Here is a 23684-nt window from a genome sequence, read left to right on the forward strand (position 1 = left end):
GTCCTTTCTGTCATTCAGACCATAGGTTTGTCTTGTCAGGATTAGATATGAGGAGTCCACTGTAGTTAGAAAAAGACCAACGTATAATGGATTCCTCCACAAATTATGTTTTCTTAAGCATGTGCATTATTTGTTCCTGTATTGGTGGCACCTGAGGCAGCCTGAAGCATGTATGTAATATTGATTTGAGTATTTAGGTGGGGATAGCCTATGCAGATGTATTTTATACTTTTAAGTAAGAATAAAACATCTAGCTATCAAATGAAATGAAAATTCTTGTGAAAAAGGTACTTTATTCCATTACTTTTGATTAATGCTTTTTTTCATCGTCATGCAATTATGATATAAGAACAGTACCAGTATTATTTCAGCTGTCACCAAAAAGACCAATAATTTTCAGTCAGTTGTGCTTGTATGAAGGGATGTAGAAATAAGTAACACTAAAGGGTTCAAAACAATCTATTTATTTTAACACTGTTCTTAACAGCTAAGATAAAAATTAATCATAATTGCATTGATTAAAACTAGATGTAACTTTATTTTGTAACTTAATATATTTGACTGGGCTCATTTTGCTTAGAGCTAAATGAAATGATCAATGAAACTGTACAAATTAATATGAGAAATGAATTATTACTTTTTATTAACTACATTATTGAGACTAAAAAGAGTATATAACAAATGTATTACATCACCAATTCTCCTTTATTACAACCTCCTTTGGTTTCATTCACATATTAATAGTACCATAAGGTTTTCTTCATTATTGCCAATAACTAAGTAAAAACACAATATTTTAACTTCATTTAATCACTTGACTACTACAAATACATAAATCCATGTCTGCGCTTAGCACTCACTACCATGTCCGTAAATATGAGAAACTCATCATCCAACTCTCTGAGTAAATACTCGTGTTATTAAGAGAGTACACAGGTTAGCTGTTTGCCATGCATCTGAGGCTCTGCTTTTAACAAGGGGTTTAAGTTTAAAACTGTGATATAAATAAGAACTCGTCTAAAATCCAAAAGTGTTTCACCACAGAAACAATGTGTCTCAAATGCTAATAAATTGTTAAACATACAATGATTTGTACGTTAAAACTAATTGTTTATCATTTATATTTTATATATATTTTTCCATTACAATATCTATATCAAATAAGAATAAATTATAAACCATTAGTATTAATAAATAATTGTGCATTTAACCATTGATTATAATTGATAATCGAAGTGTTGTGAGACATTTTTAGATATAAAGGAACGTCTTATGTATATGACACACTTTTAAACTTTAGCCCCTTGTTATAAGTGAAGCTTTAGCTGTGCTGCTAGTTGCTAACCCATATACCCTTCACTTCAAGGGGATCATCTGTCATCTAGCAGCATCAATGTGAAAATCCTAGCTATATAATCTTTTTTATTGATGTTGCTTTCAAATCAATTATACTTTAATTGCCATAAGACTATGAATTTCAGTTATGAAAAACTTATAAGTTACGTCAAACAGTAGTAGCCGAGCTGGAATTATATTGTACTTCCCTAGGAAATTATTTCAATTAAAATAAAGTGAAAAATGTTTGTAAATTGTTATTCCTGGACAAATTATTATATAGTTATATAGTAGGCCAACTGTTATTAGAGACCCTGACCCATACCATACAAAATCTCACAGTAGGATGTCAGAATTACATTACTACCCTAAAGTCAAGGAATTGCTGTTCACTAATTTTATATTTTTTGTTTGGTAATGTTTTCTCAATGACAACTTCCTTAAAAAATGACACCTACAATGTATGAGTTGGTTAAGATTAGATAGAAAAACATGTATGCAATGTAAGATCACAGATATGATTATCTCAAATCTCCCAAATTTTGGGAATATGAGTATTGCCCCCCAAATACTTGGATTAAAGTATTACATCTTAATACTGACATTAGAAATTAGTATGAGTGACGATTATAATACAATACATTAGCACATGTGCTCAGCTGGTGATGCGTGACGTGATGCAGTTATGGAGCTTGATTATAGTGATTCAGAAGGATACTGTTTAGAAGTGCTCCTATCTTACATTTCAATTATTAAAAATTATAGTATCTGGACTGCAGTACAAAAGGAGCCCGAGGCTTTGCTATATTTTACACGACACATCTTTTCAGGCTCATTGGAACTGCAATTGTGTCAAATGATGAACCGTCTTTATTCTCCAGTACTGTGTTCAGCCCACAGTAGTACCACCTACAAACAAATAAAATTGTATTATGTAGAATAGTTCATACTGTTTAAAAAAATACTTTTTCAGTATTATTAATCTTTTTATGACAATCATCTGGTGCTTGCTTGTAGTTTCAGTTTGATCTCTCACCCACTCCCAATCACAGTTGAAACAGAAAACAAAGTTTTTCAAGAAATCCAAAATTTCTATGTTTATGGAAATTCAGTCACTAATTAAATATTCCAAAATGTACATTTCACAAAGTTTTAAAGAGAAGAATGAATTTAATTAGTTATAAGCTACAAATATTGTTCAGATTGAAAGTCTGTTCACAAGCTGTTGGCATCCTAAGTTAAAATAAAGAGCATCCAGATTTCATAAACTACATCATGTGAAGTAATAAGGCTGTCTTTTCTATTTCTGGACATGCAAATTGAACATTGCTCATGTTTGAGAATGTGAAATCTGTATGTGTTTGTGAAACATTAGCACGCCTCTTTAAAACTAAATATTTAGTATAATTTGTCTCATCATGTTATTGGTATATTTTTCTTTCAAACTGCAAAGAAATTCATAATGTCCTTGTGGAGATGAGATAAACAAAATTAAAATTGTTTAATGCTTTCTTTAAACCTACATTTTTCTAATATTGTTAAGAGTCCGTTTAGAAACATCAAGCTTCATAATTTCAAGATTTTGTTTGGTTTAAAATGGAGAAAAGCGTTTTTAAAACCCCCAGTTTCAAATTGTAAAATAGTTGTTTTAAGCAAATTAAATGTGTAGCTGTTTCATGACATATAGTTTTAAAATTTCACGTACAGTCTATTCAACTGCTGATAATTAATTCACTCCTACCCGAATTAGAATTTACAAAAAAAATCATATTAACAAGCGTTTAAGATTACTTATGTACTTATAACTGGCCTGTTCCAAAACGTAAAGCATAGTCAACCTTCAAACATGGCTTGTGGCCGCTTGGTGCATCGCGCATATTACAGGCACTATTAAACTGTCGAGCACAGAACTCAAGGAAGACGCTGCACTCTTAATTCTTTTGTTTGAGCTAATTTAGAAAATTACTAAGAAATATAAACATAACTAAGTTGAATAGCAAAATGTGTTTTAGTTCAAACTAAATAGTGTTTTGAATGTGATACTAAAATATAAATTGGAATAAAATTGTGTATTTGTTGAGATGATATCTAATACCTTTAAACGAGCAATTATTATACAATACAAATATATTTATATATAAATAATAATAATAATATATGTATATACAGGGTGAGTGGCTCTTGGTGTGACAAAATTTTTTAGGTTATAATGCAATGTAAATGTGATACAATGGCGGTTATAAAAAAGTCTAACTCCAAAAATTAGGTCTGAAATGCATTATTTTAAGTTTTTCTAAAAAACCCGTGTTTTTGTACGTAAATCTGATATTTCTCAGCAACGTATAGACATATGTGAGCAAACTACATCATTTTTAGATTCTCTGTTAAATTTTCAATTTGAAAAAAAAGTTATCGTTTCAAACGGTAAGAAAAGAAAATTAAGCTTCAGGTTGATTCAAATGGCAAAGTTGCTAAGTTTCAGAAAAACTGAAATACAGTAAGTATCATTGAACTCCATCTTTTTACCACACCCTGTACACAAGAATGTGTCAAGTGATATTAAAAACTTTACCATTTAATAGGGTTTAAAATGGTATGCCATATGTCCATCAGTTAAAAGTTAACACTGAGTAGTCATAGGACGGTATAATAAACATAATTTTTGAGCATTAGTAAAGATATTTAATAATGGAACTTTAATCAATTATCAATAAAGTAAATGAAAATTAGAATACCTCATGAACACAAAACATTAAAAGTAAAATCATTGCAGTTCATTCTCAATATGGCGACCTTTTTTTCTCACACAAGCTCTTGCTCGCTTTCTCATTGCTCCTATGGTCATTTTAAAAGACAGTTTTTCCCGAAGCCTTTGAGCAGCCAGACCAATTCTGCCTCGTAATTCTTCTCCTGAGTTTATTGGGGTGGAATAAACTTCCTGCTTAAAAAAACATCCACACAAAATAGTCCATAGGTTTAAGGTCGGGAGATCGGGCAGGCCATGCGACAGTTCTCCCACGTCCAATCCACTCGGGATAGTTTTCAGTCAGCCATTGACGTACTGTTCATTAAAATGTGGAGGGGCTCCATCCTGCTGGAATATAAGCTAGTCTCTTTCAACATTGTTCAAACCATCTAGAAGGTTAGGTAGGTCGTGTTGCAACAAATCTAAGTAGTTTGTTCCATTTACAGTTCCATTAAATATGTGAGGGCCAATCAATTGGTCGCCTAAGACTCCACACCAAACATTAATACTAAAACGCGTTTGAAAGGATTGTTCCCTTGTCCGGTGTGGGTTTTGTTGATCCCAGTGGTGCATATTATGACAATTGAAAATTCCTGCTCTTGTAAACAATGACTCATCAGTCTAAAGGATTTTTCGAAAAAAATGACGCTGCTCTATATCTTTGTTTAGCAACCAACGACAGATTTGTACTCTAGGAGCATAATCAGTTGCTTTCAGACCTTGAACAGGCGTAAAATGGTATGGATGGAACTTATTCTTATGCAAAATGTCCAAAACCTTCCATTGTGATATACCTACGTCTCTAGCAAGTTATCTACTACTAACTTCTGGATCATTCCGAACTGAATTTAGAACTACTTCATCTACTACATCATGAACAATGTGTCCTACTTCGTTAGGTCTTTTGTGAACTTTACCTCCCTCCACAAGACGTTGATGGAGTCTTGAGAACATAGAATGACTAGGAAGTTGGCGATCAGGGTAACGAACTTGATACTCTCTTTGGGCAGCACGTGCATTTCCATCACAAAACCCGTAAATAAAATGCATATCAGAGTATTCTCGAATAGTGAACTCCATGGCAGCCTACATTTGACTAAATTGAGCAGAAAAATAGTTTATTGGAGGTAGAAGTAATTCATGTGGACACTGGTCTTACAAAACAAGATAAGGAATGAATGTGCAATACTGGTGTAAGTGATAAGGAATTAAAACATTGATAAAGGATATGACCATTAATCCATAACTAGCATCCACAAATTATTTTAAACTTCTTTACTATTTTGTAATCTTCAATTCCTTGTTTATGAGGCAGTTTTATAAAACATAAAAATTAAGTACAGTTGTTATTAAATTGTTTTAATCTTTTTGTAGCTTGCACGTTTTTAGTATTCAAACCGATAAAAATAGGTAACTGAATACTTAACTATGGTCATATGGCATACCATTTTAAAGCCTATTAAATGGCAAAGTTTTTAATATCACTTCACACATTCTTGTGTACAGGGTGTGGTAAAAATATGGGTTTCAATGATATTTAAGTTTTTCTGAAACTTAGCAACTTTGCCATTTGAATTGACCTGAAGCTTAATTTTCTTTTCTTACCGTTTGAACCAATCACTTTTTCAATTGAAAATTTAACGGAGAATCTAAAAATGATGTAGTTTGCTTACATATGTCTATACGTTGCTGAGAAATATCAGATTTACGAACAAAAACAACGTGTAGCTACCAAAAATTACGAGCAACAAGAATACTGATAAGAACAACAAAGACGTTGAGACGGAAGACGTTGTAGGGCTTTAGAACTTAATAATTATTTACCGACATATAATTGTGCTTTTACTGCAGCTGTGCAATATTAAGCCTTAGGACCATTTGAAATGTTGTGTGTCCATTGCGGTGCATTGCGTTTCCTTTAGGAACAGGTTTCTAATCGCATAAATAGAAATTGTTTTGCTGACTGTTGTTAGCATGGACAAATTTTAATAGGGCAAACAAAATTTTCAAATGTATTAGTAAGTCTTTTCTTAAACTGTCACCCATATTCGGAAGAGTTTTATAAACTATAAGAAAAATAAACGCATCCTTTGCTCTAGCATTCTTTAATGCAAAAGATGGTAGAACAATAAATAGCCACGGCATTTATAATTTAATCGTTTGTGGACAAGTATATCATAAAATGAGTCCCAAAACACGATTTACCAGAAAAAATATGTTTCCTGATATTTAGTACAATATCAGTCAGTTTTTATAAACATAGGTTTACCTAATAATTTTTTTCTTAATAAAATCAATAATTTATAAATAACAAAACAGTTATTCCCTGAAGATATAACTAATGTACAAACTACAACTTTTTCTTGGGCCTGATAACAAAATTCCCTAAACTTCCAACTTTAAATGCCTGTCATTTCATACAGAGTAATAAAGAAATGTTCTACTTTTTCTATATTCAGGAAAGTTATCATACAGCGCTAAGGAATTGAAATTTAAAATATTTTCCAACAGTATTTCGAGACCCTGAAGTTGGACAATGATAAATTTTTTTATTTACACTAACAAATAACTCAAATTTCTATGCAACATACCAAAACATATTATTAGATAACTCAAATTATTTCAGTATCTAATAGTTAAAGAGAGAGGAATCCTAAGATCAGAGTGTTAAGCTAACTAAGTAAAAGCACTTATGATGTAATATAATGGAGCCCTCTGATAATTTTGAATGGAGTACGCATATTTGAGATAATTATTATTTCAATGTTCATGCAAAATTTAAATTTAAATTTCTCTTAACAATAGCACAAACATACAAATTTTCACTTATATAATATTTACGATTAGTGGATGTCCTTTTTTTAATCTCTGTTAGATACTATAGGATTAAAAAGTCAATATGACATTATGACAACGAAAAATAGTTGAACTTTTGTTTTTGACTGGGCGATACCAAATGCTCAGCATGGGTCTCGTTATGGAGATCTTAAAGATATTATCTTGTGTGTCTAATTTTGTAAACCATTATTTCGTCAATTTACTGCGCCCCGCACCCGCTCGTCTGAATATGCATACCGCCAGAATGCCCAGTGCAGTATCGTCAGTTAGTCCCTGGTACTTCCTTTTTTTCCCGTCAACTATTGTATATGATACACCACCCACAACGTCAAAGCAAACAAATTTTGAATAATGCAATAAAAACACATATTCATACTACTTAGTTTCTCACATTAAAAACTTGTTCATATAATAATTTCATACTTGAGTTTTGTTGTCATCTACATAAAAACTGGAAGTTATCAATAATGAGGTTATTGAACTTATAATATTATTTTATATTATCACAAATTCAATAAAAGGAGACATAACATTACTTATATTAAAATTTCATTATATGTTTGATTGTATACTTAAAAGAGTTCATAGATTTTTAAATGTATTTTAGTTTAGTTGTATTTAAAGTTTTGCTAGGTATTTATTGCCTAACTCATTTTATTTCATTGGTCTATTTATAGACCAGTAACAATATTTGAAAAAGCTCTCATATAGTTCAAAGATCAAACATTGTTTTTAACTGTCTTAAAATTAACTTTTGCAGATTATATCTTTTGTTGACCTTTACTATAACTACTGTTGAGTGGTACACCGGCAATATGTGTGACGCAAGCTCCACAAGACGTCTGAAATAGACTGTACCGTTATGAAACTATTATTTTTTAACTATTAGACACACTTTAAATTTTAAACCTCAAAATTATGTAACTCACTTTTTTACAATATTATAAATTAAAACTTTGTTGTTTTGAAACTGCATGATTTACAATCCCAAATCTACCAAACTGTAATAAAATAGAAATTTTACATTTTGAACCTGGAAGTTTTGAAATCTCCCCTATTTTTATTTTTACTTAGTATAATCTTTGATCATATTAGTTACACAGCACAGGAGATAAATAATATGTACATGCGAGGGGTGTTGAGGTCTGGAGAACTTTTTCGTTAGTTCTGAGGTCCGACACTAGAAAAACTGTGACACGTAACTTTGATTATTACTGTTCAAATATTTCCTTCCTTATTCACTTAAGCACTTACACCATAGATGGCAATCCACTCACTTTATTGTGCCTCAATTTATAGCATTGGTGAGTTATTTCTTGTACAGCTAATTCAATCTTATTATAGTTTTAAGAAATTTAGAAGTGTATCAAATTCAATCTTATTATAGTTTTAAAAAATTTAGAAATGTATCGTAGACTTGTGAACACACAGTGTATTCTGTACCTATTTCCATGGAGATCAGCTATTGTTATTGAATCGATGAAGACCTTGGCCAGAGTGACTGGCTCCACACCATCTGGGTTCTGGAACTCCAGTGAGCGGTAACTCAACTGTGCCTCAAGTACAGGGGTTAAGCTTGGAGATATAGTGTTGTACTTGGCTGCAGCAGTGCTTTGCAACCTCAGTCCTCCTGTCACAACGTCCTTTAATCTGTGCAACACAATGAAATGTTTAATTTTGATGGTTTACTTGATGGCCATTGACCATTTGATATGTATCTGTCAATGGACAGAATATGAAAGAAATACATATAATAGACATTTTATTATGATAGATAAAACAATGTAATCAGGAATAAATTGTTAGTTAAGTACAAACAAGGAGACAGGTCAATATCACTTCTACCCACTTTTGACAAAGTAATTGAAAAAGTAGTAATGACTCATCTGACAAAATACTACCTTTTACTTAGGGAGCAATATGGCTTCACAGCTGGGAGACCAACAACTGCAATTATAAATATAGTAGAATACCTTATCCAAGCCATTGAAGAAGGAAGCACCACCACTGCAATATTGTTGGACTATAGTAAAGCATTTGATTGCATCAATAATAAAATGCTAATTAAAAAACATGTAAACATAGGAGTTTGAGACCTATCAGCTCAGTGGTTCAAAAGCTACTTAACTTCTTGACAGACCTAACTATACTACTGAGGAATTTGAGACCTGGAAAAGAAAATAATAACTTGAAGTGTAACAAAAATAAGCTTAAACTAAACTTTAACTGTAATTAACAATGTAATTTTCTTTCTCTCAACTAAATGTTATATTTGATGCCAAAACTATTCTCCATGAATATGTTAACAGAGATATTTGTTTACTGTCTGTTGTCTACTTATGACTTAAATTAACTCACTTTATAATCTTCAAAATTTGATATATAACATATCAAACTTTGTTTTTCTTTTTGGTAAAAAGTATACTAATATATTATAATGTTTTGCTATGGAACAAAATTATAGCTTGCTGTAGTTTTGACCATATCAAATCCACTCACCACAACAACAACCATTGTATGAAGTAACTTTCATAAAGATCAGCACATTCACAAAGTTTAAAATTAAACCGTTTTTTGGGTAAATTTGTATATCCACACCTTTTAATACACCTTTAGTTATTAGTAAAATTTAAAAAATTACAAAAAACCATTTTCATTTATAAAAATTGTATTATTTTTAAAATCGTTGTAATAGGATAAACATTTAGTAACAGTATTCTATTTTACTTTGTGAACCACATTAAAACCTATTTTTTACCATATTGTCCTTAACCTAGATAATGAACAATTTGTAAATTAGATGATGTAAGTGTAATTATCAATTATTTGAATACCTCCCAAACATAGCAGCTTGTAAATATTGAAATTTTCTTAATCTTTAAATCTAGAAGCTCCTAAAATCGTTTAAAGGTTTTATACAGGAACGAATTTGGAAGTATTAAAATTTTGTAACGTTGCTTGGCTTTCCCTGGTAAGTGAATTTATAATAATACAAAAATGTATTAAAAAATATTATTAAAAGAGGGATTATGTGGTAAAGCATGCCTCATTAATAAAAATCAGGTAAAATATTTGTCAATGTTTTTTTCATTCTTGTTCCTTTATTGAATCCTGGAATCAGTCAACATTGGATATATGGCTCTTTTAGAAGTTAATTCATTTATGCTCGTCATCTTTTACCCTAAAATACTCACTCACAATACAGCTCAAATGCTGTATTTTCTTCCCCATGTTGAATTGAAAGTTGAAAATAACCCCTTGTTGTTGGGGTTTTTTGTGAAACCACCACAGTTGCATGTAGTTGTTCACCTGTAACAGATTATCTCACTTCAGAGACATTTGATTTTGTGATACAAATATTACAACTAAAATTATTTTAAAGTGAAGTTAGCGCTAACTAGATTTCTTATTTTCCAATTGTAATATATAAAGATGTGACAAAAAGCCAACCGAAATTGTCATAGACTAAACGTAGAAATAAGAAAAATAAGTGAAAATGTCTACAATAAGTAAAAATATGCTACAAGTTTTTATTACCTATAGATTACAAATTTAATTTTCTAAAATTTGCTCATACTTATGTTTACATCAATGCATTTTTTTCATTTTTTCTGAAAGGGCCTCATCATTAGCCACAACTTTGTCAACAAAGTCTGATTGAACTCCTGAATACTCATAATACGCCTTCAAAACAAACAGTCTTTCACGAACCTTGACTAAAAAGTCTGTTAGTATATTAGGTCTGGTGATTTTAGGATACAGATAGTTGAACAATAGGCTGAACAGCATTTCTATCTCTGGCCATTGATCTAAGGACCTCCACCTTCAATTTATTTAGGATAGACACAAGACTGCTGTTATCTGATGCTCTAGTATTCTTAGCCTGCCATATGATGACATGGATTTATGATGAACAAAACACTTGAATCTGGCATGTGAATAATGAGCCGTCCAGATAACTCAATTTATAAAATGTTGAAATTTGAAAATTTTTACAGTATATGTGTTGTACATTTAGAATCATAGTGCATGAATGAAATTTTCCAGTTGTCTTTAAGAATATAGTTGATGTAATTTTAGTACTCCTGAACTGTATCGCATAACATAAAATTGCGATAATTTGGTTTCAATTATCCATATCATAAACTAAGAATACAGTAGAAACCGATGAGTTATTTATATTATTATTATTACTGTATACATTTTGTTTAGTTATCTTTTTATGATTGGAATTTAAATTAAATAAAAAACAATATTCTCAACTGCATCCTACAAAATCTTCTGATTTCTTTCCTATTAATTACAAAATGTACAAATTAATATAACAGATAAACATAAACAGCTACATGTGCCATAAGTGAATGTTACATACCACAATAAGGAGATGAATCACGTGTAACCAAGAAAAGAGGTCCTCTTGCAGGCACTTTGTCAGCATTATAACCCATTATTCCACAGCTAGTACCTGGAAAAACAAATAGGTTTTTTATGACGAAATTTACTAACTAGCTACTCTTAACCCTTTGAATCCAAACAAGGATGTGGTACGATGTAGAACCAAATTTAATGTAGGCCTACAATATCATCATCACATGAAAAATCAAATTTCGATTCAAAACTATTTACCATATTATTTCAAGTTGGGCTCATATGTTAATTTGTTAGCATTCGTAAATGCCCAAACTGGGATTTGAACCTAGATATTTGGGGTGATAAGTTGAGATATCACCCACTTGATTATTATGATAGCATACAAAATTTGTAATTCATTTTGGTGTCAAAACATTTTTTTCATGTGGCATAAAAACAAAATTGATAAGTATTTTAGAGTTCTTGAGTCACTTTTAGGCATTTATTTATTGTTATTACTCTAGGGACACTATTATATAGAATTTGGTTATCTGGAGTTTGTTATTCAAAGTACATTATCAGAATTATTTTTTTTGTAAGTCAGTCTTGATTGGTATAAATACATTGTAAAGCAAAAATTTACTCAACTAAAGCATTTTATGAATTTTTATATACAAACCGTTAGATGTGGTAGTTTTATCACAAGGGTTTTCACTGTTTACTGTTATTATGGTTTAAATGATTTTTAACCCTTAAAAGCTATTTCTATGGTCATGATCTCATAATAAACCAACACCTTCCGAGCTATAAAATAAAAGCTATATTTTATATAATAAAATAAAAATCCTTAAAGTCAGGTGGGAATCGAACTCGTGACTCCAAAGCCTACAACTGTGTCTGAATTAGAACCTTAGACCATCATGCATGATTGCAGCCATCATGACGGTTTGGATGTGTAAATAGCTCATGTACGATTTTGCTATTTTCTCAACAAATTATATGTCATACTGCCACTGGTAATATGTTTGGCTGACGTGTAGCATCTGTCAAACCAACTTGAAGATACCACCACATCACACTACTAAATACAGTAAGAAACCCTATTACATTGGACGCAAGATCTACAACTAACTCCCTCTGGAGCTGAAGAATCTTACTATGTATATGGGCCAAAAGAATATAGCTTTAGAAAAAAGTCGAATGTAGATGAAAATTTGTTTTCATTTTGGCGTTATTTGTTGAATACTGTTTTTGTCAAATACAAGAACAAATTCTGAATCTTTTTTATCTTATAGTCAGGTTGTTTCCAAGGGGTATTAAATACTTGAAAATAAACACATAGTGGCGCGCGTTTCTGGCGTCTTTCCGTTTTTTAGTCATTAAATTCAATTTAAAAGAAATAAATATGTGATTATGTGCACCTATTTCTTTTACAAAGAAGAAGTATATGAATATCGTGCACTCATACATGAGCATAAAATAAATGCATAAATATTAATTACTTTTGAGTTTGTTTTCCTCGTTTAATGTAAATGCAATACTACTTTGTAAATACACTATTTAGGCCTATAGTCTACACAATTACACATAAACAGTATAGCCTATAACATTTGTCTGTGTTCGTACTTACCATTTTTTTAGAACTGCAGATTAAACTAAACATTAAACAAACCAGTGGAGGCAACGAATACAGAAAACACAACACTATAAGTGTACAAGTCGGCGGATGAGTACAGACTACGTGATACGCGACGAGCGTGGGCCGTGAGTCACTACAATAACAAGATGACGGTTGGGAGGGGCGCGGCTGCACTGCTGCCAGATTTCTTTGTGTTCTCAAGGCGCCAAATAGATGCGAGTGCCTTTTGACCACTGAAACTGATTGTTAACTTAATACTATTTAAAAATAAATACTTTCTGTTTGACTCGTTTTTATACTAAAATAATTATTGTTAATTGATATGTACGAGTATTGGGATTCAATTTTGTTAGAACTTATAGATTATAGAAAATATTACACTAAGCTTTCCTAGTATTTCGGGGGGGGGGGGGCCATGGCCCCCATGGCCCCTTCCCTGAAACCGCCCCTGAAAGAGCTATCCCTTCTATTTTTTTTTTAATTATTCTTAAAAAGTAGTTTTGAGTAACTCTTATCTTTTGAATTAGGTACTTAAATGTCCCGCCCCAGCAAACTAATCCGTATTGTAATCTGGAGTCAATTAATGTAAAATATAAACTTCTCAACAAATCTTTAGAACAAAAATTTCGTAAAAAATCAAATTTCCTAATTGAAGATTTAAGTTTAGTCTGTAAAGTTGTTATGTGTTTACCCCAAGTAAGTTTACTGTCCAAAATTACCCCAAGATATTTGAAGTGTGAGACTTTACTGATCGTTTCACAGTTGCAGTTAATTTCATTACAATTTAGAATGTGATATTTAATTTCTTTTTCAAAGTTAAAATTTTTGAAATCAAAATTGACATATTGCGTTTTTTTACATTTAATTGCATTTTATATAAATGACACCACTTTCTTAGAGTTCGCAAATCTTCTAGTATGTAATTTAACAAAGTCATTATATTTTTGTGTGAATAAAAAAATGCTACGTCATCAGCAAACGCATTTGGCATGCCCTTTAGGCTCATTTCCAGGAGATCGTTTATGAATATCAAAAACAGGGTTGCAGATATGACGGAGCCCTGAGGCACACCAGCCCTGACTAGGAGCGGTCCGCTCAGGAACTCGCCAATCCGCACCCGCTGTTCGCGGCCCAAGAGGAAACTGCGAAACCAGCTGAGAGCAGGTCCTCTCACTCCTAACAATTCCATCTTGTGTAGCAAAATCTCATGGTTTACTAAATCGAAGGCGGATTTAAAGTCAATAAACAGTCCTGTTGATTTATTCCCTGAGTTTAAACTTTCGTAAATCATATTAGAAATGTTTAGAAGCGCATCTTCGGTAGATTTTCCCTTTCTGAAACCGTACTGATTGCCATTGAAAACCCCTATGTTATTCAAATATGCAGTAAGTCTTACATTCATTAACCTTTCAAATATTTTAGAAAAAACTGTTAACAAGCTGATAGGTCTTAGATTTTCTAATTTAATCAAAGAGAACCCCTTTTTAAGTATAGGAACTACCACACTGATTTTTAACTTGTCGGGAAAAACGCTTGAAATAAAACTTAAATTAATTATGTGTGACAATATGGGTGATATTACTTCTGCAATGTGTTTTATAATCTATAACGTTGGTATACATTACCTGTTGTATTAACATCACACCTTTCAGAAAAACAATCAGCTTGTTGAAAGGACTCATGGCCAACTGGACAGCGGAACGCAGAAAACTGACACCCACTGTTGGATATACTCTCAAGGAACAGATGATGGGCTCGAGCATGGTTACATACCACACTAGAGTTCACATGTCCCTCTGTCTCAGATAAACCAAAGATGAAAATAATAAAGACATGTCTTTAATAAAATACAATAATATAAAACTACACACTAGATGATTTATTATAATGTATGTTATCCATATGTAGATACTAATCTACCTTACTTGCTATTTATGAGATACATAAAGGGTCAAAAGTAAAACGACTATCAATAAAAGTGTCAAAGTATTCCATCACATTGTTTAAGTCCATTACACTGGAATATAATGCTTGTATATAAAAAGTGTGAATATAATAGTGGTTGGTTTTCTCAGTCCCATGCTATTTTGAATGTGCAAGACCTGGTTTAAATATCAAGCAGGAAACAATTATTTAATATCTTTATCTATGTAATGAAAACTACTTTTTTAGCTCATAATATTTCTTTATAAGATGATAATCCAATTTAAGGAAAAATTATGGGTTACATGAAAATCAAGTTTTAATCATTTTTTTAATTGTTGTAACATGTTTTTAAATTTTACTAAATGTTTTCAAGGGAAAATTATCCAAACCCTTTGCAAATATTTATCAATCTCCCTGGAAGTGAACACATGATCTATTGGTTGGAGAGCCATCGCTTTAGCCTTACTCTATAGTGAAGGTCATTTTGTGAGGTTTTCATACTATTTGTTTGTGTTGGGCCCTGTTCTTTTTATCTTATTTACAAATGACATTCCTTCCATTCCTTCTTATTTGGATGAATATACAGCATATATATAAATACAGCAACAACTGCTTACTATGTTGTATTTTACTCTCATCTTAGCTAGTGTCTTTCAGTATGGGGCAGTTCAAGCATGACAAATATAAAGAAACCACTTATTCTTCAGAAAAAGTATATCCGAATTCTGGCAGGTTTACAACCCAGAGATACTTGTCAAAGAGCCTTGATTGAGCTTTATCATCACTGCAGTGTCTCTCTATATACTACAAGTGATAATGTAAGTACACTGTAACACATTGGTAAGGGGCAGAAACCTGCACTATACTCGGAAAAGCCATCTTACATAAGAGCTTACATATTCAACATCCTGCTTACAAACTAAAAGAAACCAAACAAAAGAAAGAAAACTAAAGGAAGAGAGCAATACTTTCAAGAGGGAGCTGAAGAGGTGGTTGTTGAAGCACCCGTTCTACAACATTGATGAATTCACAAACCAAATGGTATTTGGAGGCTTGAACACCTTGCTAAATTTAACCTGTACATTTTTTTGACTCAATTCGATATTGAGTCATTTTTACACCATTGTAATTCTCAAAGAATGTACAAATAAAGAAATTGTCAATTATCTATTGTCTAAACACTAAAAATTAATTGTAAAAGAAAGTAAATTTTACTTAACACTTGCTGCAATGTTGAATTTGGTAATCTTTCATATATGGTGAAGTGAGTCATTGGTAACTGTAAATATGCAATATTCCATTGCAATATGGTCCACCAGTTGTGACTCATGATGATGGCGGACTTTGGCATCGGTTAGTTTAGAATAAATTAGCACTAAATTGCTCTAAGTTAAATTGGTGGAACTTCCGGATTGTGTTCTGTCAGGTAGCATATAAGTTAGTTTCTGAATATTGAAAACTAAATAGTTCTAATAATTTTATACAAGAGATTTATGAAAACAGGAACTCAAAAAGTAATTGTCTATATGAGCTAAAGAATGTGTGACAATTGGAGATTATCTAACAAATACGTCTACAAGCTTTTTGAAATGGTGTGTTCTGCAGTAAAAAGATATTGCTTAAGCAACTCTATTTGTGATCTTATTTTGTAGGTGTCGTAACTCTAAAAACAGAGAATGGCCACCATATTGTATTGGATTTTCCCAACTTTATTTCTTTCATATCACTATGTAGACGTCATTAAAGCTTTTCAAACGATATGGAAATTGACCTATACTTTGTTAAAGACCTTACACCACTCTAGATCTTAACCCTTCAATGATAAACAGTCATCAAAGACACAAACAAGTAGTTTTTGGATTTCATATTGATGTACTGAGTTTTATCTGATTTTTAATTGATTCCTAAAAAATGTTATCAAGAGATCCTTGTACTTTTTGACAATTTTCTCTTTCCAACCACCTGCTTACAGGTAAAGTCTTTCTCTCCTGATATGAAACACCATATCAAAATGATAATTCTCTTACCAATAACTAGAAAAATGAATAGAAATGAACTGAAAACATATGGAATAATTAATTCAATAATTATTTACTTATCAATAATTACAGGTATGCATTAATGGTAACATTATTAATGCATTTTTATGTTTATACAGATGTATTTAATATAAATACAATATTTTCTTATAAATGCCTAAATAACTTGAAAAATCTGTATATCTGCTCACCTTATCATCTGTATAATAATAGCTTACTATTTATAAAATACAACAACTAGTTTTGCTACGACAGTATTGCTACAACTTTCGGCCTCAGGCAGTGTAAATTTCATTATCATGAATCTTTGTGTAGAACTGAGAGTGTTAAGAAACTTAAAACAGATACACACAACAAGTATTAAAGTTTTACTACATAAGAGAGTAAGTATTCAACAGTAAAAACACAAACTTAAAAAAATAAAATAACTGAAAAACAATTGATAATTACTGATAAGATTGTAGTAAGAATTCAGAGTAAATCCGAATTACCACATGCGTTTGCGTAATTTTTAGTAAAATAAAGATAAGATATAAGGACACATATACAGATCATGATTATGTTGTATAATGATGCACTCAGTTCAGGAAGCATCAGATGTTAAGAATCTTAACTGTAACTTTAGTGCAGTCATTGAAGCAAAAAATACGGTCTTTCCTCCGAATTTTTTTACTGTGAACCAATTTGCATGAAATTTTGGAATTAGGCTCATCTTACCCTTAACTTCAAAAGTGAAAATGATCTGAACTCCGCCTATTATTTTTAAGGGGTGTAAAATGGAAAAATTGACATTGAGCCATTTTATCGCTAGAAAACATGTCTAATAGTAAGTGGTGAAATTGTAAAGTGTTTTCTAACATAATTACCTCATATTAGAATCATTTTCAACCCCTTGAAAATCTTACAACCCTTGCAAACAACCCCTAAATTGAAAAAATCACAAAAAAATACTTTGGTATGACATAAAAAGATGTAAGTATAGAGTAAGTAATATTTTATATTCTCTATAATAATAAATTATCAAATTTTAACCCCCTTTCAACCCTTGAAAACTACCTTTAAAAATTTTTTTTATAAAATGAAAAGGATTTAAATATTATTCCACACTCTCAAAAATGATTATCATATTCTTAAGCTTTTCTACCCTTAAAACTACCCCTAAATTAAAACTAATTTATTAACTAAAAGTAATTACATTAATAGGAGAATAAGCTTAAAAACCGACCAGGCTAGTCAATAAATAATTAAACAATTTACTTTATTTACAATATAAATTCAATTTTATAAAATTACCTGATATAAGATGCAGACTGGATTAAGTGCTGCTATCGTGCTCTTTGAATAGTATGAACTTCAATACTAGTAGAATATATTTTCATTAGATTTTTGGATAATATAATTTTATGGCACAATTTTAATAAGATATTATTAAAAAAACAGTTTTTTTATCTACTTACATTTTTTTACTAAACAAAATGTATTGAAATTGGGTGTCTAGTTAAAATATTATATTAAACACGTGCTCATTCCTTTGCAAACGGAAATATACTGGTCACATTATAACGAATAAACGGAGCACGCACGCTGATCACCTGGCTTTTTCATTGGCCCCTTCACTCAAATGTGTTATATATACATATATGAACGTTGGTATGTATTCATGCCTATGTTTCCAAAATATATGAGTCATATTATGTATATATATACACATTACAATAGTTTTGGGTCTCTATTATACTACTTTCACATTGCTCCAAATATTCACACTCCGAAATTTTCAGTTACTAAGTAGAAAAAAATATGATAAGTTTTTGGACCATAACTCCTTCAATTTTCATGCTATCACAATTTATAAAAAACCATTGTAAAGGTAATTAAGAGAGCTACAACATGCTTCATTGCGATATATAGTAAAAAACCTTTTTCTAAAACGGTGAAGGGTTAAAGGGCTTAAGAGAGGCTGTGATTGCGCTGCCACGCGCTCTTTAAACAATCATATCTCCGTCAATTTTTGTTTGTCAGAAAAATACACAAAGGTGGTTTTTTAAAAATTTGAATTTTTTTTTTAATCGTGACTTTTTTGAAAAATATGTGTCCTGAAGCAGCCAAACTGATACAATCTATCAAACTCTTCATAATAAAGTTAATTCTAGGCGGAATACGATAATTTTAATTTTGGTGGAAATGGCACTTATGAAACCCATTGATTTAAAAGAAAAAACATTAGATGCTCCTCTTATTTGCAATACAGCTCACTTATTTTATGTGCAAAAAACTTTTAATAGTGCTCATTTTAAAGCTTATTTCAAGCACTACAAAACCCTTTTTTATTAGACTGCCTAAAATGCACCTGCTCGCCGCTAGATGGTATTGACCACATCGATTAAATTTCAGACAAAATAAAAAACGGCTTTGATCTTTAATATCTAGCTTAATATTGCACTTAGAATACTTTATAAAAACCCAAATTGTTCATTTTTTACCTGCTACAATTTTGTTTTTTATAACATTTTCGATAAAACGTATATTGTTGGAGATATTTGCAAAAAACCGCTGAAAAACCTGAAAAAATGTTGAATTTTCAATTGCCAATAACTTGAAAAGTATTGGAGTTTTTGAAAAACTTTATAGATGATTTTTTGCTTAAAATTAGGCCTTCTATCGATAGAAGAGGTTATTTTGAAAAAGTATTCACCCCCGAAAAGGGGTGGCAACCACCCCAAGGGTGGTTACGGAGTTCAAATCATTTTCACTTTTGAAGTTAAGGGTAAAATGAACCTAATTCCAAAATTGTATGCAATTCGGTTCACAGTAAAAAAATTCAGAGCAATAATGCTTCAATGACTGCACTACTTGATTACCCAATCAAAACTACCATGGGTCATATTAGAATATTTTTTGTTACATGATGTTTGTTCTTGCATGATGGTATTTCGTACATTATGATTTTTCTTACATACAATAAAATTCAAAGAATGGATGTGAAGAATTGCAGACAGCTAACTGCTTCTACTCACCGAAATGGCTTACTATCAGAGATGCCCTGACAAATGCACAGCCCGGCTGATTCAGGCCGCCATTAGGGAAGTAGTCGACATGACCCAGAGGGTTGTACAAGCCAAATCCATTGGCCCACACTTTTGCTGCATCAGTATGAATCACATCCACAAAATTGGCGTCGGCCATGTTGAGTGGAGGAAGAGAGGCGCTCAGGTGTTGCCGGAACAGTGGCGATGCTGGGTCAAGGCCTGCAAACAACTGATAACACAATCCTCCCAATCTCCACAATAAATAGTAACTGATCCATCTCTATGGTATCTCTACGATTTATCTTTGTTATATTTTAAGGCTGGTTTTTATTTGTATTGACAATGCACCTGTTCATTTGTGAATGTATATTGTTCAATAAAGATGACTTACTAGGAGTAACAGTGTAATAGAATACATTTGAACACCTTTCTGTATGTGTTCATCAGAATCAAAATAATAAAACTCATATTATTCCATACATAGTATGAAAAAACTTAAAAAATTGGGAAAACCTTCATGAAAATATTCAAATTTTTTTATTCAAAAATTAGGTTTTAATTGAACTGTGGATAATATTCCTAAACAAAATTGATTACATATAATTAAGTTATCAATCAAGTATCAATTATTCTTTCCGTTTGTCAACGTTGAACAACTTTACTGAACCACTTTATCAAGATTGATTCGTTCATATGAAATTTGATCAAGTTTGATAAGATTTTATACTATTTCAATTCATACAGTATTCATGTGAAGAGCACAGAAACATATTTTTAATGAATGAGATGGAATCATTATTGACAAAAGTTCGTAAATATTGGCTTAAAATTATGTTATTGAACTTCATTAAACTAGATCCTTTGACCAAGGTTTATCTTTTTTATTTCATTAAAATAATTGGGAAATTTGGGTTACAAATATCTTGGATTGGGAACCAAAACCAAAGTATTAAAATGTTGGACAGTTGGAGAATTTCATATTTCACATCTCAGAATACACAAATCCAGAATGTTATAAGAACTTCATATAAAATACATCAACATACATTTCCACAATACCCACCTAACCATTTATTTTCTGTAGTCTGAGTGTATTTTCGTTTATCCGGCTTTGAGTTCATATCCATTCATTACTGGTAGTTGTGATTGACTGTTCCATTTATCATAATTGATGCCTCAACATTAGACATAATGTCAAGATTTGCCATTTTTGTTTGTAAGTAAAACTTGATCATATGCAGAAAATCATCTTTACTCATTTCATGTTATGATATTTAATCTCCTTTGTGTTCATTACTTTTTAGGAGACTAAAAATTGAATGTAACCAACAGACATAATTTTTATTTCTGTATAATCTTTGTTGCAGATTGTGCTACAGTTATAATTCCATATCATCAAATTCTGCCATCTATCCTTTCAAGAATCAAATAACCCCTTCTTCGACTTTATAGTTGTTATAAAAGTGTATGGAAACCAAGTGTTCCTTTAATATTTCTGGGTTACAACAGCCAACCATATTTTGAGAGTAATTTCTGGGCTTTAACAGAAATATATGGGGTTAAGTGTTACCAAAAGAAGTGTTATACCTTTAGTCGGTATTCTTCTCTGCTGATTCTAAATTACCCATCTGAGTTTTCTCAGTATATCACAAACCCTTTCAATGGTTAGGTACTGTTCTCAAAATCATACAGTCAACCAACAATAGCCCTTTTCTGTACAAAAGACAATTGCAGACAGTGCAGGTTTAAATTTTTTGCTTCAGAAACATTTAGTGGCACCATTTGTGTTACTTATTTTTCAGTCTTGCTTGAAACAACCATATGTTTTATCATTCTCTGACTCTTAAGTTCAACAATTTCTTTGTGCTTCCTTTAAATTGTTAAAAATTACTCTACTTATGCAATTCATTCTGTTAGTGGTCTGCCATGAGCAATCAGACTACACATCTGTCTCTGTAATAGAAAGGGAAAAAGATACAGTGCATGCCTGCCTGAAAAGTTGGATTTTACCATACACGTCACATTGCTAATCTATATCTTTTGAAACCATATTAAATAATATCATTCAAGCACTGGCAGACTATCCCTTGAAACAGACTATAATTTCAAAGTTTACAATAATCAAAAGCAATATAAAACAGGTTATTTTTCTACTTTTAATAATTTTAAAGGTACTTGTCTGTCCAGTATATTTCACCCACTTAAAACATATTTATAACACCTTGCACAAAATAAGTTTTATTCAAACGTTTAAAAAATTTTGACACCATTACATGAAAAATTATTATTGAATCTACAAAATCAAAATGACATGCACAATCTTATTGAAAATTATTGAGGGACAGAAACTCCTTATGAAACCATTAGTCGTAATGGAGGAGTTCAACATCTATTGTTCCTTGGCGTATTCATCTTAGAACATAACATGATGCGGTACTTTAGGAAGCTAGTACTATCCATGGTCCTTACTCCTGCTGCAAGGAGGAGGTAACTTGTATCACTTCAACAGAGTTATGTCACAACAGGATATGTACATTCTTCATAATGAGTTACTGTAAAAATATTTTGAGACACACATCATGTAGTTCAACTGATAACAGGAATCTTAACTCTGTGATCAATAGTTACCTTCAGCAGTGCTTTTTTCATTCTGTAGATAAAGCTAAAACATGATGGTTATCACTCAAAATAAATTGTTTAGTGATTTGGCAACTCAATTCTCTTAATATGTTTAGTTAGTACAGTTAGCATTTGTATCAACAGTGTAGGGATGTTTCCTGACCTGTAATAGAACTCAACCACAGACTGCCACTCTACCTGTGATGCGTCCGATGTGCACACCAGTTTGTTGCACAGCCCGACCTGCAAATCCAGCAACATGAGCGCCTAGACTGAACCCGATGATGTGGACACTGTTTGGATCTGTCCCCAGAGAGATAATATCCACTAACAGTAGAGCGAGTTGTCGTCCAATCAGCTGTGTATTAGCAGCAGCCAGAGGGTATGATGGTCCTGCAGCACCCTTCTGCCAGTCCACCAATACCACATTGCAGTCCTCCTAAGCATGAACAAAAACATAAATGTATTACAGTAGTGTTTGATAATACTGATTTCAGATTTCATATAACATCTATTATTTCTGTAAACAAATAATCTAGGATAAAAATTATGAAAACTCTTCAATATTTTCTCTCTCACCCCACCATTACTTTTAAACGTTATAAATAATAACTGAAACTGAAGACGCTTTTCCTAAAAATTATCATTTTTGCAGTGGTGATTCAAAATTTCAGCCAACTACTGAAATACTTGTATAATCAATTTTGAATAAAATTCAAACGAAATATGGGGCATTAGCACACAAAAATCTATTCAATATTTAACAATACTTTCATAAACTTCGGTTTGATAATTTCATCAGTACTGAAGAAATTTTAAAAAGTACTTGAGCAAGATTGGATTGGTTGAATAGAGGATTGACCAGATTTTAATACTGTTCTCTAAAATTTTAATTAAACCTGATTAAATATTTTCATGTTAGACATTTGCATTTTGGGACAGAAAATATCAGATAGTACTTTCACAAACTCTATTCTTTATCCACAATGCAGTGCCATCTTGAGTCTATGCTCCATTGTACAACATCCTACATTTTTCCAACAATACTCAGTTACACAGAATGGATTCATAAAACAACTAGAATTTACCTAAATTTATGTTAAATTGTTGTTAGTTTCGCTTATTTTTTATAACACATACTTTAGACCAGAGGTTCCCAAATG

The 23684-nt window shown here is 31.5% G+C and overlaps 1 protein-coding gene across 1 annotated transcript in view; it reads right to left on the reverse strand.

Moving 5' to 3' along the window:
- Positions 1-390: 390 nt before the first annotated feature.
- LOC124360286 (pancreatic triacylglycerol lipase-like) overlaps positions 391-23684 on the reverse strand; it is a 30405-nt gene continuing 7111 nt past the window's right edge. Inside the window, exons 4-10 of the mRNA XM_046813792.1 lie at positions 22720-22960; positions 19891-20121; positions 14534-14704; positions 11292-11384; positions 10114-10228; positions 8363-8569; positions 391-2244 (exon numbers count right to left, since the gene is read on the reverse strand). Of these exons, the coding sequence (XP_046669748.1) occupies positions 2145-2244; positions 8363-8569; positions 10114-10228; positions 11292-11384; positions 14534-14704; positions 19891-20121; positions 22720-22960 (1158 nt within the window). The 3' untranslated portion in view covers positions 391-2144. The remainder of the gene's footprint in view (positions 2245-8362; positions 8570-10113; positions 10229-11291; positions 11385-14533; positions 14705-19890; positions 20122-22719; positions 22961-23684) is intronic.

This window comes from Homalodisca vitripennis, chromosome 1 (assembly GCF_021130785.1).
Source record: "Homalodisca vitripennis isolate AUS2020 chromosome 1, UT_GWSS_2.1, whole genome shotgun sequence".
Classification (NCBI taxonomy): Eukaryota; Metazoa; Arthropoda; class Insecta; order Hemiptera; family Cicadellidae; genus Homalodisca; species Homalodisca vitripennis.